This window comes from Bos mutus, chromosome 21 (assembly GCF_027580195.1).
Source record: "Bos mutus isolate GX-2022 chromosome 21, NWIPB_WYAK_1.1, whole genome shotgun sequence".
In the NCBI taxonomy this organism is placed as follows: domain Eukaryota; kingdom Metazoa; phylum Chordata; class Mammalia; order Artiodactyla; family Bovidae; genus Bos; species Bos mutus.
In genome coordinates this window covers 54,187,368-54,199,681 of record NC_091637.1, presented here as the reverse complement: position 1 = coordinate 54,199,681, position 12,314 = coordinate 54,187,368, and the positions used below count along the sequence as shown (strand labels likewise).

General features: G+C 44.9%; 1 protein-coding gene across 1 annotated transcript in view; it reads left to right on the top strand.

The window, feature by feature from the left end:
• Positions 1 to 11,846, top strand: part of TGM5 (transglutaminase 5) — a 33,221-nt gene extending 21,375 nt beyond the window's left edge. The window contains exons 7-13 of the mRNA XM_070358209.1: positions 2,699 to 2,837; positions 3,427 to 3,530; positions 3,637 to 3,876; positions 5,340 to 5,699; positions 6,468 to 6,628; positions 11,402 to 11,535; positions 11,699 to 11,846. Coding sequence (XP_070214310.1) covers positions 2,699 to 2,837; positions 3,427 to 3,530; positions 3,637 to 3,876; positions 5,340 to 5,699; positions 6,468 to 6,628; positions 11,402 to 11,535; positions 11,699 to 11,846 — 1,286 coding nt within the window. The remainder of the gene's footprint in view (positions 1 to 2,698; positions 2,838 to 3,426; positions 3,531 to 3,636; positions 3,877 to 5,339; positions 5,700 to 6,467; positions 6,629 to 11,401; positions 11,536 to 11,698) is intronic.
• The last annotated feature ends 468 nt before the right edge of the window (positions 11,847 to 12,314 follow it).

Sequence of the window (12,314 nt, the reverse complement as noted above, 5' to 3'; positions counted from 1 at the left end):
GTGCTCAGTGACAGCAAGGTCTCCATGTAGGCTCAAGTTTCAAATTTAGGAGTCATTGGCACAGAGTGAGAGATGAAGCCACAACAGAAGCCCTTTGCTGGGGGACAGAGAAAGCAGGACAGAGAGGGAAAAACCCCGTGAAACATGTACGTGCATGACTGTGCAGGTCTGAACACTGCTTCCTTTGCGTGACACTGAAGCTGAAGACTTGCCTCCTCCCAGAGTAGAGAACCATTCGTGTCCCTCTGTTGCCTCACTGTGACAGCTATTGTCCCCTATCCCAGTCCTCTCATGAGGCATGATGAGGAAATGGTGAGAATGGATTAGTGCAGACCCATTACCACTCAAAGCTTATGCTCTGTGGAAAGTCAAGCTTGGTATCCACAGCACAGCACACAGCCTTCAGTTGGAAATTGTCAAAATGGACAGAAGAGTTGAGACATTCATTCACTCTTCCAGCAAAGATGCACCCACGTTTCTGCAGAACAGGCCTGCCTTGTATTGTTAATGGTTATATAATGATAAAGATGACTATCACACAATCCCTGCCCTCAGGAGGAGACTCATAAACAAATCGTTAAATGCCATATACCATGTGTAGTAGAGAACTCAGAGTGCCATGAGACCACTGACCTGTGCTTGGGTAGGAAAGTGCCTATCTGGCCATGTCTAGCAGCAGCTGACACCACCACTGACACTTCATGAATTTAGCAGTCAGGGTGAAGAACGGAGGCTTGCTCCCTGCTCCCTCTGACCACCCCTCTTTGGCATGTGCTCTTATTACCATTAAGTGTTATCCACCCTCCTGACTGTAATCTTAGCATTAATGTGCCCACGGTAATGCTCTTGAGTCACGCTCTTGCCTCATATGCTCTTGCCTCACTGCTGTCTCATGTTCCTTCAGTGGCAGCTTTTCCCACCTTCATTCTACTCTCTAGGGTGGTCCTGTGTCACCTCCACCTACAATTCACTGTCAGCTGTGCTCACTCCCCACCCTTGTTCCTTGGCCCTGTGCAGACCTGCCACTCCAGGCAAGTGCATGGCTCTCCTTTGGGCTTCTCTCCTCCCCTTCCTGGGCTGCATCCAGGAATGTACCCCCACCCCAGCCTGGAGAGGCTTTGTGCCAAAGAAGGACCCTAAACTAAAATCTGCAAGCAATTAAATGCTTATTATAAATAAGTATCTAAACTGAAAATTCTAAACATTTTTAAATGATAGTGGTATTTTTGAAGAACTATTAGAAATATCTATATTTTTTGACTCAGTCATTTTACCTCTTGGAATCTGTCTCAAGGGGGAAAAACAGAAATTGATCTACAGAGATGTCCATCACAGCATTAATTACAATAGGGGAAAAATTAGAAACCAAGCAAATGTCTAAAAATAACCTCTGCTAAAGTTTAAAAAAGTATATGAACCAATAACAATACAGTGAGTTCATATATTTTTTTTAACTTTAATGCTGTGATGGACATCTCTGTAGATCAATTTCTGTTTTCCCACCTTGAGACAGATTCTAAGAGGTATAGCAATACCAGTCTTCCCTGGTGGCTCAGATGGTAAAGAATTCGCCTGCAATGCAGGAGCCACGGGAGACCTGGGTTCGATCACTGGGTTGGGAAGATCTGGAGAAGGGAATGGCAACCCACTCCAGTATTCTTGCCTGTAGAATTCCATGGACAGAGAAGCCTGGCAGGCCACAGTTCATGAGGTCTCAAAGAGTCAGACATGACTGAGTGACTCACTTCACTTCATAACAATACCAAAAAAATGGGAGAGGGAGATTGAAATGCTTTTCTTTATAGAAGAATGCCAGCTAATACACATGGAAAAAATGATACTGTTAGAATATAACCATTTTGGTACCACCATGGAGAAGAGAATGGCTACCCACTCCAGTATTCTTGCCTGGAGAATACCATGGACAGAGGAGCCTGGTGGGCTACAGTCCACGGGGTCGCAAAGAGTTGGACACAACTGATTGTGTGTTGGACACATAATCAAGGTTGAGCATAGCATTAATTCAGGCAAAGATTATCAGGAATGCTAAAATTACTTGGTGAAAGATTTTTAGGGAGCAATATATTTCATGCTAGTTATTTAATGACAAGAAAAATCATAAAGACAGTATTCTACCTTCTTTTAAGAATTTCTCCATTAGGCATAGAGTCTCACTTTTCTAGCCTTTGTTACAGCCTCCTTGACTTCCTGGCTGTATCTATAAATACTTTCCATAATGAGCTTCCAAGACAGTACAACCACACAGAAGGGGAAATCCAAGCAGCAGAGCCCTTTGCCTAAGAATCTGATGGTCTTAATCTTTACCCCAGGAGGGAAAAAATTTCAGCTATTTGGTTTGAAGATAGAGATTTATGGCCAGGAGGGAAGTGAGACAAGTCAGGCTACTGAGTTTTGCCAAGGGACCTGCCTCTGCCACCTTGCTGGCTAGGGCAGGGAAACCCAAAACTTGCTAGACCCTCTGTTGGCCCTAGGAGAGCTTGTTTGAGAAAGCAGACAAGCTCTCTCCTTTGTGCGGAGCCTTAGGGAGAGGAGCTCAGGAGGGTGGGGAGGGAGGTCGGACGGGTCACCAACCTGGTGCCCCAGACAGCTCCTGCCTGCCAAGTGTATGATTTCCCTGAGTCGAGAGCGCTAAGCCCAGGAATCCATGGCCCACAGGAGATTTCTGCCCTTTCTACAGTGATGAGGTGTCTGGGGATCCCCACCCGAGTGATCACCAACTTCAACTCTGGCCACGACACAGACGGAAACCTGATCATTGATGAGTATTATGACAACACAGGCAGGATTTTGGAGAATAAGAAGAAGGACAGTGTCTGGTGAGAGACATCTCTTCCTGGGGCAAACTGCATGAGCCTGCTACCCTCCCATGCCCCCCCATTTAACCAGCCCTGAGCCTTGGTATCCCCAACCCTAAGGCTGAGAAGCAGCTAAACACAAATACAACCATCTTCTGAGTTTAATATATCACATCACAGGAGCTCTCTGCCCTGAGGGAGTTTTCCTCTTTTTCACCTCCTTCATTTAATACTCAACCTGTGGCTCTGATCACAGATGGCCTGAAGTCTCACCTCTGGACACAAAGGTGAGGCGTGACTGCCTCTGTGAGTGGACAGCAGATACAAGAAAGGGCTACGAGAGTCTTTTGAGAGAGAGTGAAGGGTTTCCATTGGCTCTGGAACCTTCACTCTTTACAAAGAGAGGAAAGCTCCTTTCTGGGCAAGCTAAGGCTCACAGGAGGAAGGGTGGTCACCTGCCTCCCACAGAGGTGCACAGGCCTGCAGCACCCTGACTTTCTATCTAGCTGTCCATCACTCATCGTCCCCTGCCTTACTCCAGAAAGAACTCGAGCACCACCGACTCTCCCTCAGCTTCACCTGACACCCACTCCTCTGGCTTCTGCCTCAGGAATTTCCATGTCTGGAATGAATGCTGGATGGCACGGAACGACCTCCCACCTGGATTCGGAGGCTGGCAGGTGCTGGACGCTACACCTCAGGAGACAAGCAATGGTGAGGCTCTCAGGAGGACAGGCAGAGCCCAGCGCCACAGAAACAGCCCCCACCCCCACTCAGCCCTGCAGCCACAGCCCACCGAGGCCCCTCTGTTCCCTGTCAGGCCTCTACTGCTGCGGCCCTGCCTCTGTCAGAGCCATCAAAGAAGGAGAGGTGGATCTGAACTACGACACAGCCTTCGCCTTTTCCATGGTGAATGCTGACTGTATGGCCTGGCTGGTCTTTGGAGGGAAGGAGCAGAAACTTCACCAGGACACCAGTACTGTTGGTAATTTTATTAGCACCAAGAGCATCCAGAGTGATGAGCGGGATGACATCACGGAAAACTACAAGTATAGAGAAGGTATGACCAAGCCAGGCCCCTGCAGAATCCAAGTCCTGTAGGCACCTTCCCCAAGACCCCAGGGAACCTCTCTGCCAGCTGGGACAGTCCTCTGCAGTAGGGGATCCGGAACCCAGGCCCACTGTCTCCTCAGCCCTTCAGGTTTAAGGGCCTAGTTGGAGTCCCCATTGCCTCGCTTTCTCATGTCCCTCCCCACCCCACTCCACACAGGCAGTGAGCACCCTCTGCAAGATATTCACTTGCATTGCAGGGCCATCGACAGCCATCATATAGCTATAGTATATGACCTCCTTGCCCCTGCCTTCCTGGCCCCTGCCTTCCTGAAAGATCAACCTGAAGAGGGCAGGAGATTGAGTAAACTCTTTCCTACTAATTAATTTTATTAATTTCATATAATTTATTGTTTATTCGTTTTATTGGGTGTTTGGAGGACAGGCCAGACCACAGCTAGCACCGCAGCTGATCTAAGGCCAAATGTTCACTCCCACACCCACACCGTGCAGAGGATGGTTCTGAGAAATGGGATCCCTGGCAGGGTCTTCTGACCCAAGCCAGTGGGGCAAGGGGCATCTATGTCAGTCAGCTGTGGACTGATTCCTGGAAACTAAGACCAACCACCAGTTTCGACTACTAGGGAGCCAAGCAAAAATATTCAGTCTAAGAGGGCCAGAAGCAGGGAGAGGGGCAGGATTTGAGCAAGAGTGAATCAGGACTGTGTGGGCTGGTGGCGGGAGCACCTGAGATTCCTGGAAGTGCCATAAAGTGCGTGTTTGTGTTTGTCTATGTGGGCCTTTAGGGCCAACACAGAGAAGGCCCAGAGTCCAAGCCTAAGAGATGGCATTGAACACATCCAGGGTACTGGCAATCCATCTCTCCACCTCAATTCTCTCTGTGGCTATCTTCACTGGGGATCACTTGGAGGACAAGTGGTTTATCAGTGAGGAGATTTAAAAGCTACAGGAAGGAAGGAGAATGAGCAAGTGAGATGAGGAAGGGGAGCAAGCTGATACTGGGAGCCTTGTCAGGCCTGTTAGCACTGTGGGTGGGTGGCTGGGGCTCATCCTGCTGGGGTCCCTGCCAGTGGGGTGGCTGAGAAAATGTAGGATGAAGAATGCTGTGGTCTCACTGTGGCCAAATCATTTGTTGTTAATCTGAAATTCAAATTAAAGTGCCCTGTATTTTTATTTGCTAAATTTGGCAATCCTATCAGAGATTTAGTATAAAGTATAGAACAATACTTCAGATTTATCCCACTCAGGAGGCAAGGAGCCTAGGCTATTTATCCACCAACTCTTTTTGGTCAGGGGTTGAGGGCTGTTCTTGGGGGCATAAATTTCCTAGGGCTTTCAGTCTGCTCCATGCACGAGGTGAGTCAGTTCTGGTGGCAGAGAAAGCCTCAGACGGAGAGTCTCAGGTGGTGGAAATTGAAATGAGGGCACTGGTGCTGTGCTCTGCCCTCCCAGGTTCTCTACAGGAGAGGCAGGTGTTTCTGAAGGCTCTTCAGAAGCTGAAGGCTGGAAGGTCCCCAGGTTCCCTCCGAACAGAATCACAACCTAGGTCCGTGCCACTGAGTGATAGTCCGCGGAGCCTGGCTACTCCTTCTCTCCAGCCCAGTGATGTTGTCCAGGTCTCCCTGAAATTCCAGCTGCTCGACTCACCAGACATGGGCCAGGACATAAGGTTTGTCCTGCTGGCCCTCAACATGTCGCCCCAGTTCAAGGACCTCAGAGTGAACCTGAGTGCCCAGTCTCTGCTGCATGACGGCAGCCCCCTGCTCCCATTCTGGCAGGACACAGCCTTCATCACACTCTCTCCTGAAGAAGGTATGGGCTCTGGGTATGGGCGTGAACACAGAGTAGCTTATGGAAATGCCATAAGGGGGTCAAGCCAGCCAAGGGTTTGAGGGCAGATCCCTGTGAGAACTGTCTTTCTAGTGTCTCCTCCGGCACATAGTCCTCCTCCTTCCTTCCTTCCCTCTTCTTCCCTCTCCTCTACTCCTGTTTCTTTCCTTTAACCTCCTCCTTCTCCTCAATCCTTCCTTTACCACCTCAAGGAATATGGGCCGGGTTAGTGAGGAAAGCCTGGGATTTGAAGTCCTCCAGACCTCGGAGGAGGCAATGGCACCCCACTCCAGTACTCTTGCCTGCAAATTCCCATGGACAGAGGAGCCTGGTAGGCTGTAGTCCATGGCATTTCGAAGAGTTGGACACGACTGAGAGACTTCACTTTCACTTTTCACTTTCATGCGTTGGAGGAGGAAATGGCAACCCACTCCAGTGTTCTTGCCTGAAGAATCCCAGGGACGGGGGAGCCTGGTGGGCTGCTGTCTATGGGGTCACAGAGTCGGACATGACTGAAGTGACTTAGCAGCAGCAGCAGACCTTGGTTAGAGCCTCAGTGCACCCACATACTAGTAGAATAACCCTGGGCAAGCCATTTCACCTCTCAGCCCCTCCAACAGAAAATTGAGTACCTGCTTCATTGGGGGCTCAGTAAGGTCGGCCTCTCCTCTGCATAGTAGGGTCCCAGATCCACCCAGGCCCAGCTGATTTCTCTAGCGAGTCTCACCTCATCCTGTGTTCTCTCCCTAGCAAAGACCTATCCCTGCAAAATCACCTATTCCCAGTACAGCCAGTACCTGTCCACAGACAAGCTGATCCGCATCAGTGCCCTGGGTGAAGAGAAGAACAGTCCTGAAAAGATCCTGGTGAAGAAGATCATCACCTTAGCCTATCCCAGCATCGTGATTAATGTAGGCAAGAGCCCTGCATGTGGCCTGGGGGCTCCTTGGGACTGACTGAGGATGGAGGATAGAGACCACTGAGAGCTTGCTCAGGAGAGCAGCCCCTCCTTCCCCCTGCCTCTTCTGGTGCCTCCAGGAACCTCCCCACCAGGAGCAGGTTTATCAGAAAACACTGGATGAGGTCTCCATCCTCTTGTACCCTGAGAGGTCTTATGGGTGCATCTTGAGCAACTGCCATGGGGAGGTTGGGGAAAGACCCCTCTGTTGTGTCTCCTCCCGCTGTTGGCCTTCCCCAGGGTCAACAAGAAGAAACTTGGGCGCAAATGGGAGGATCCTGAGTGGGGGAAGAGCGCTGCCTGAACAAAGGTCAGCTCAGGTTTGATGTGCTATTTCCTGGCTGTGGATCCTTAGACAAGCCCTGGGCTTCTGCATCTTGAACTGTCAATGACGGGCTTAGACTAGATGGCCTCCAAGGACTCCTCTTTCTCTGACATTCTGGTGGGGAGACTTCACAGGGCTCTTCCTGCCAGTGCTGTTTCCCCAAGGCCAAGCATCCCCCTAGATCCTGCCAAGTGAGCCTGGGGTTCCCCCTGGTGGGGTGCATCTGGCAAGCCCAGCCACTGGAATCTATTTTAGGGAGGGTTTCCAAAGGTGCCTCCAAGTTTCCTGAGGCTACTTCCTTCTCTCTAAGCCCTGAATGATCCACTGGTCTTGACTCACACTGGTGTGAAAAGAAACTGAGCCAACTAAGATAAAAGGGTGAGAAGGGATGGAGTTAGACTCTGAAAAGAAAGAACAAAAACTGTCCCCAAATGATCCTACCCACTCAAATTATCCCTGAGAATCCTTTGGAGCTCTTGTTTATTTTACATTTCAATGAAATCCTTGCAGCAGAGGAAATATTACTGAAGACTCCCAAGTCATCAGATCTTTCCATACGATGGGTTGAGTAGAAATATTTTACACAAATGTCCATACATGTGTAAGTGAAGTAAAAGTTTCACATAACAATATCTTGCATGATAAACACTGATATTATATTCTATTTCATTTTAAAAAATTAATTTAATTATTTTAATTGGAGGCTAATTATTTTACAATATTGTGGTGGTTTTTGCCATACATCAACATGAATCAGCCACAGGTGCAAAACTGTCCCCCATCCCGAACCCCTCTCCTACCTCCCTCCCCATACTATCCCTCTGGGTTGTCCCAGAGCACTGGCTTTGAGTGCCCTGCTTCATGCATCCAACTTGCACTGGTCATCTAGTTTACATATGGTGATATACATGTTTCAATGCTATCCTCTCAAATTATCCCACCCTCACCCTCTCCCACATAGCCCAAAACTCTGTTCTTTACATCTGTGTCTCTTTCGCTGTCTTGTATATAGGGTCATGGTTATCATCTAAATTCTTTCTCTCTCTCTCTCTATGTATGTATGTATATATATATATATATATATATACACACACACACATTAATATACTGAACTGGTGTTTCTCTTTCTGACTTACTTCACTCTGTATAATAGGCTCCAATTTCATCCACCTCATTAGAATTGCTGGGATGTGGGTCATTGAAGATCTTGCTGTGATTTATGTCAGAGTGTTCTGCCTATGTTTCCCTCTAAGAGTATAGTTTCTGGTCTTACATTTAGATCTTTAATCCATTTTGAGTTTATCTTTGTGTATGGTGTTAAAAAGTGTTCTAGTTTCATTTTTTTACAGGTGGTTGACCAGTTTTCCCAGCACCACTTGTTAAAGAGATTATCTTTTCTCCATTGTATATTTTTGCCCCCTTTGCCAAAGATAAGGTGTCCATAGTTGCATGGATTTATCTCTGGGCTATTTTGTTCCATTGATTTTTATTTCTGTCTTTGTGCCAGTACCATACTGTATTGATGACTGTAGCTTTGCAATATAGTCTGAAGTCAGGAAAGTTGATTCCTCCAGTTCCATTCTTCTTTCTGGCTATTCGAGGTTTTTTGTGTTTCCATACAAATGGTGAAATTATTTGTTCTAGTTCTGTGAAAAATACCACTGGTAGCTTAATAGGGATTGCATTGAATCTATAGATTGCTTTGGGTAGTATACTCATTTTCATTATATTGATTCTTCCAATCAATGAACATGATATATTTCTCCATCTATTTGTGTCATCTTTGATTTCTTTCATAAGTGTTTTATAGTTTTCTATATATAGGTCTTTTGTTTCTTTAGGTAAATTTATTCCTAAGTATTTCATTCTTTTTGTTGCAATGGTGAATGGGATTGTTTCCTTAATTTCTTTCTGTTTTTTCATTGTTAGTGTATAGGAATGCAAGGGATTTCTGTGTATTAATTTTATATCCTGCAACTTTACTATATTCATTGATTAGCTCCAGTAATTTTCTGGTGGAATCTTTAGGGTTTTCTATGTAGAGGATCATGTCATCTGCAAACCGTGAGAGTTTTACTTCTTCTTTTCCAATCTGGATTCCTTTTATTTATTTTTCTTCTCTGATTGCTGTGGCTAAGACTTCCAAAACTATGTTGAATAGTAGTGGTCAGAGTGGGCACCCTTGTCTTGTTTCTGATTTTAGAGGAAATGCTTTCAATGTTTTGCCATTGAGGAAAATGTTTGCTGTGGGTTTGTCATATATGGCTTTTATTATGTTGCAGTATGTTCCTTCTATGCCTGCTTTCTGGAGGGTTTTTATCATAAAAGGATGTTGAATTTTGTCAAAGGCTTTCTCTGCACCTATTGAGATAATCATATGGTTTTTATCTTTCAATTTGTTATTATGGTGTATCACATTGATTTGCATATATTGAAGAATCCTTGCATCTCTGGGATAAAGCCCAATTGGTCATGATGTATGATCTTTTTAATATGTTGTTGGATTCTGTTTGCTAGAATTTTGTTGAGGATTTTTGCATCTATGTTTGTCAGTGATATTGGCCTATAGTTTTCTTTTTTGGTGGCATCTTTGTCTGGTTTTGATATTAGGGTGATGTTGGCCTCTTAGAATGAGTTTGGGAGTTTGCCTTCCTCTGCTATTTTCTGGAAGAGGTTGAGTAGGATAGGTGTTAGCTCTTCTCTAAATTTTTGGTAGAATTCACCTGTGAAGCCATCTGGTTGTGGGCTTTTGTTTGTTGGCATATTTTTTATTAAAGTTTCGATTTCCGTGCTTGTGATGGGTCTGTTAAGATTTTCTATTTCTTCCTGGTTCAGTTTTTGAAGGTCATACTTTTATAAGAATTTGTCCATTTCTTCCAAGTTGCCCATTTTATTGGCATATAATTGCTCATAGTAGTCTCTTATGATCTTTTGTATTTCTGTTGTGATTTCTCCAGTTTCATTTCTAATTTTATTGATTTGATTCTTCTCCCTTTTTTACTTGATGAGTCTGGCTAACAGTTTGTCTATTATATTTATCGTCTCAAAGAACTAGCTTTTAGTTTTGTTGATTTTGTTATAGTCTCCTTTGTTTCTTTTTAATTTATTTCTGTTCTGATTTTTATTTCTTTCCTTTTACTAACTTTGGGGTTCTTCTGTTCTTCTTTTTTTAGTTGCTTAAGTGTAAAGTTAGGTTGTTTATTTGATGCTTCTCTTGTTTCTTGAGGTAGGCTTGTATGGCTATGAACCTCCTTCTTAGCACTGCTTTTACTGAATATCATAAGTTTTGGATTGTTGTATTTTCATTTTCATTTGTTTCTATGCATATTTTGATTTTCTTTTTGATTTCTTCCATGATCTGTTGGTTATTCAGAAGCGTTTGTTTAGCCTCCATATGTTTGTGTTTTTAGTAATTTTTTTCCTGTGGTTGACGTGTAATCTTACCACATTGTGATCAGAAAAGATGCTTGAAATGATTTCAATTTTTAAAAATTTACCAAGGCTAGATTTAGGGCCCAGGATGTGATCTATCCTGGAGAATGTTCTGTGTGCACTTAAGAAAAAGGTGAAATCTATTGTTTTGGGGTGAAATTCCCTGTAGATATAAATTAGGTCTAACTGGTTCATTGTATCATTTAAAGCTTGTGTTTCCTTGCTAATTTTCTGTTTGGTTGATCTATTCATAGGAGTGGGGTATTAAAGTCCCCCACTATAATTGTGTTACTGTTAATTTCCCCTTTCATACTTGTTAGCATTTGCCTTATGTATTGAGATGCTCCTAGGTTGGGTACATATTTAATTGTTATATCTTCTTCTTGGATTGATCCTTTGATCATTATGTAGTGTCCTTCTTTGTCTCTTATCACAGTCTTTATTTCAAAGTCTATTTTATCTGATATGAGTACTGCTACTCCTGCTTTCTTTTGGTCTCTATTTGCATGAAATATCTTTTTCCAGCCCCTCACTTTCAGTCTGTATGTGTCCCTAGGTTTGAGGTGGGTCTCTTGTAGACAGCATATATAGGGGTCTTGTTTTTGTATCCATTCGGCCAGTCTTTATCTTTTGGTTGGAGCATTTAACCCATTTACATTTAAGGTAATTATTGATAAATATGATCCCATTACCATTTACTTTGTTGTTTTGGATTCATTTTTATAAACCTTTTCTGTGTTTCCTATCTAGAGATCTTTTAGCCTTTGTTCAAGAGCTGGTTTGGTAGTGCTGATCTATTTCATTTTTTTAAAAATGTTAATGACAATCCATTAAGTTGTCCATACTTGGAAAAACACAGGCCATGGAAATTTAGTTCTGTAGGTAGCAGATCTAGGGAATAGTGCCCTCCATAAATGTCTGATGAATTGGGGATGAGACTAATTCTCCTCTCTGGATTTCCTTGTTCAGGTTTTAGGAGCAGCCATTGTGAACCAGCCGCTCTCTATACAGGTGGTATTTTCAAACCCCCTCTCGGAGCAGGTTGAAGACTGTGTGCTGACTGTGGAAGGAAGTGGTCTCTTCAGGAGACAGCAGAGAGTCCTGTGAGTCCTGGCAGTGCTCACTCTCCTTCCCATCTTATCCTCGGGGTGGAACTGTCCTTTGTTCTAGACATAGGGGAAGGGGAAGTCTGGCTTCTGAGTAGAAAGGGGCTCTGAGGTTATCATAATCCCATGGTTTTCTGACAGTCTGTTTTCTCTGCTGCAGCATTGGAGTCCTCAAACCCCATCACAGAGCCAGTCTCACTCTGGAGACTATCCCCTTCAAGAGTGGCCAAAGGCAAATCCAAGCGAATCTGAGGAGCAACAAATTTAAGGACATCAAGGGTTACACGAATGTCTATATTGGGTTATAAATTCTGGGACAAGAAGCTGGATGTGTAGATGTTAGGCTTTAGGCAAAGAGCAAGTTCAAATGCAAGCTGTGCCATTTCCCACACAAACAGAGGCTTCTCTTGGCTCTGACGTGAGCAGCAGAGGAGAAAATGGCAATGGATAGCCCCCTGGGCCATTTGCTTTGCTCCCCGGGGACTCTGCTCAGGGCCCAGGGATTCCACGGTGTCCTATCCAGAATTGTGAGACTGGCCGTGCAGTCCAGAATTGCAGACTTGATTTAATGACCCCCAGATGTCCAGAAAAGAAGAAGACTGGCTGAGCAGCTGTCCCTTTGTCATTGCAATGGCTACTTCCTTAGTACCAATAAACTTCAGCTCTCATTCTCATCTTTGTGTCCAGACACCCATTACTTCCCCGACAGCAGCTCCACCTGTCCCCTGGATGCTGGGAGTGAGTGTCCTCCTGTGTTACTACTTGAGCCCACTCAC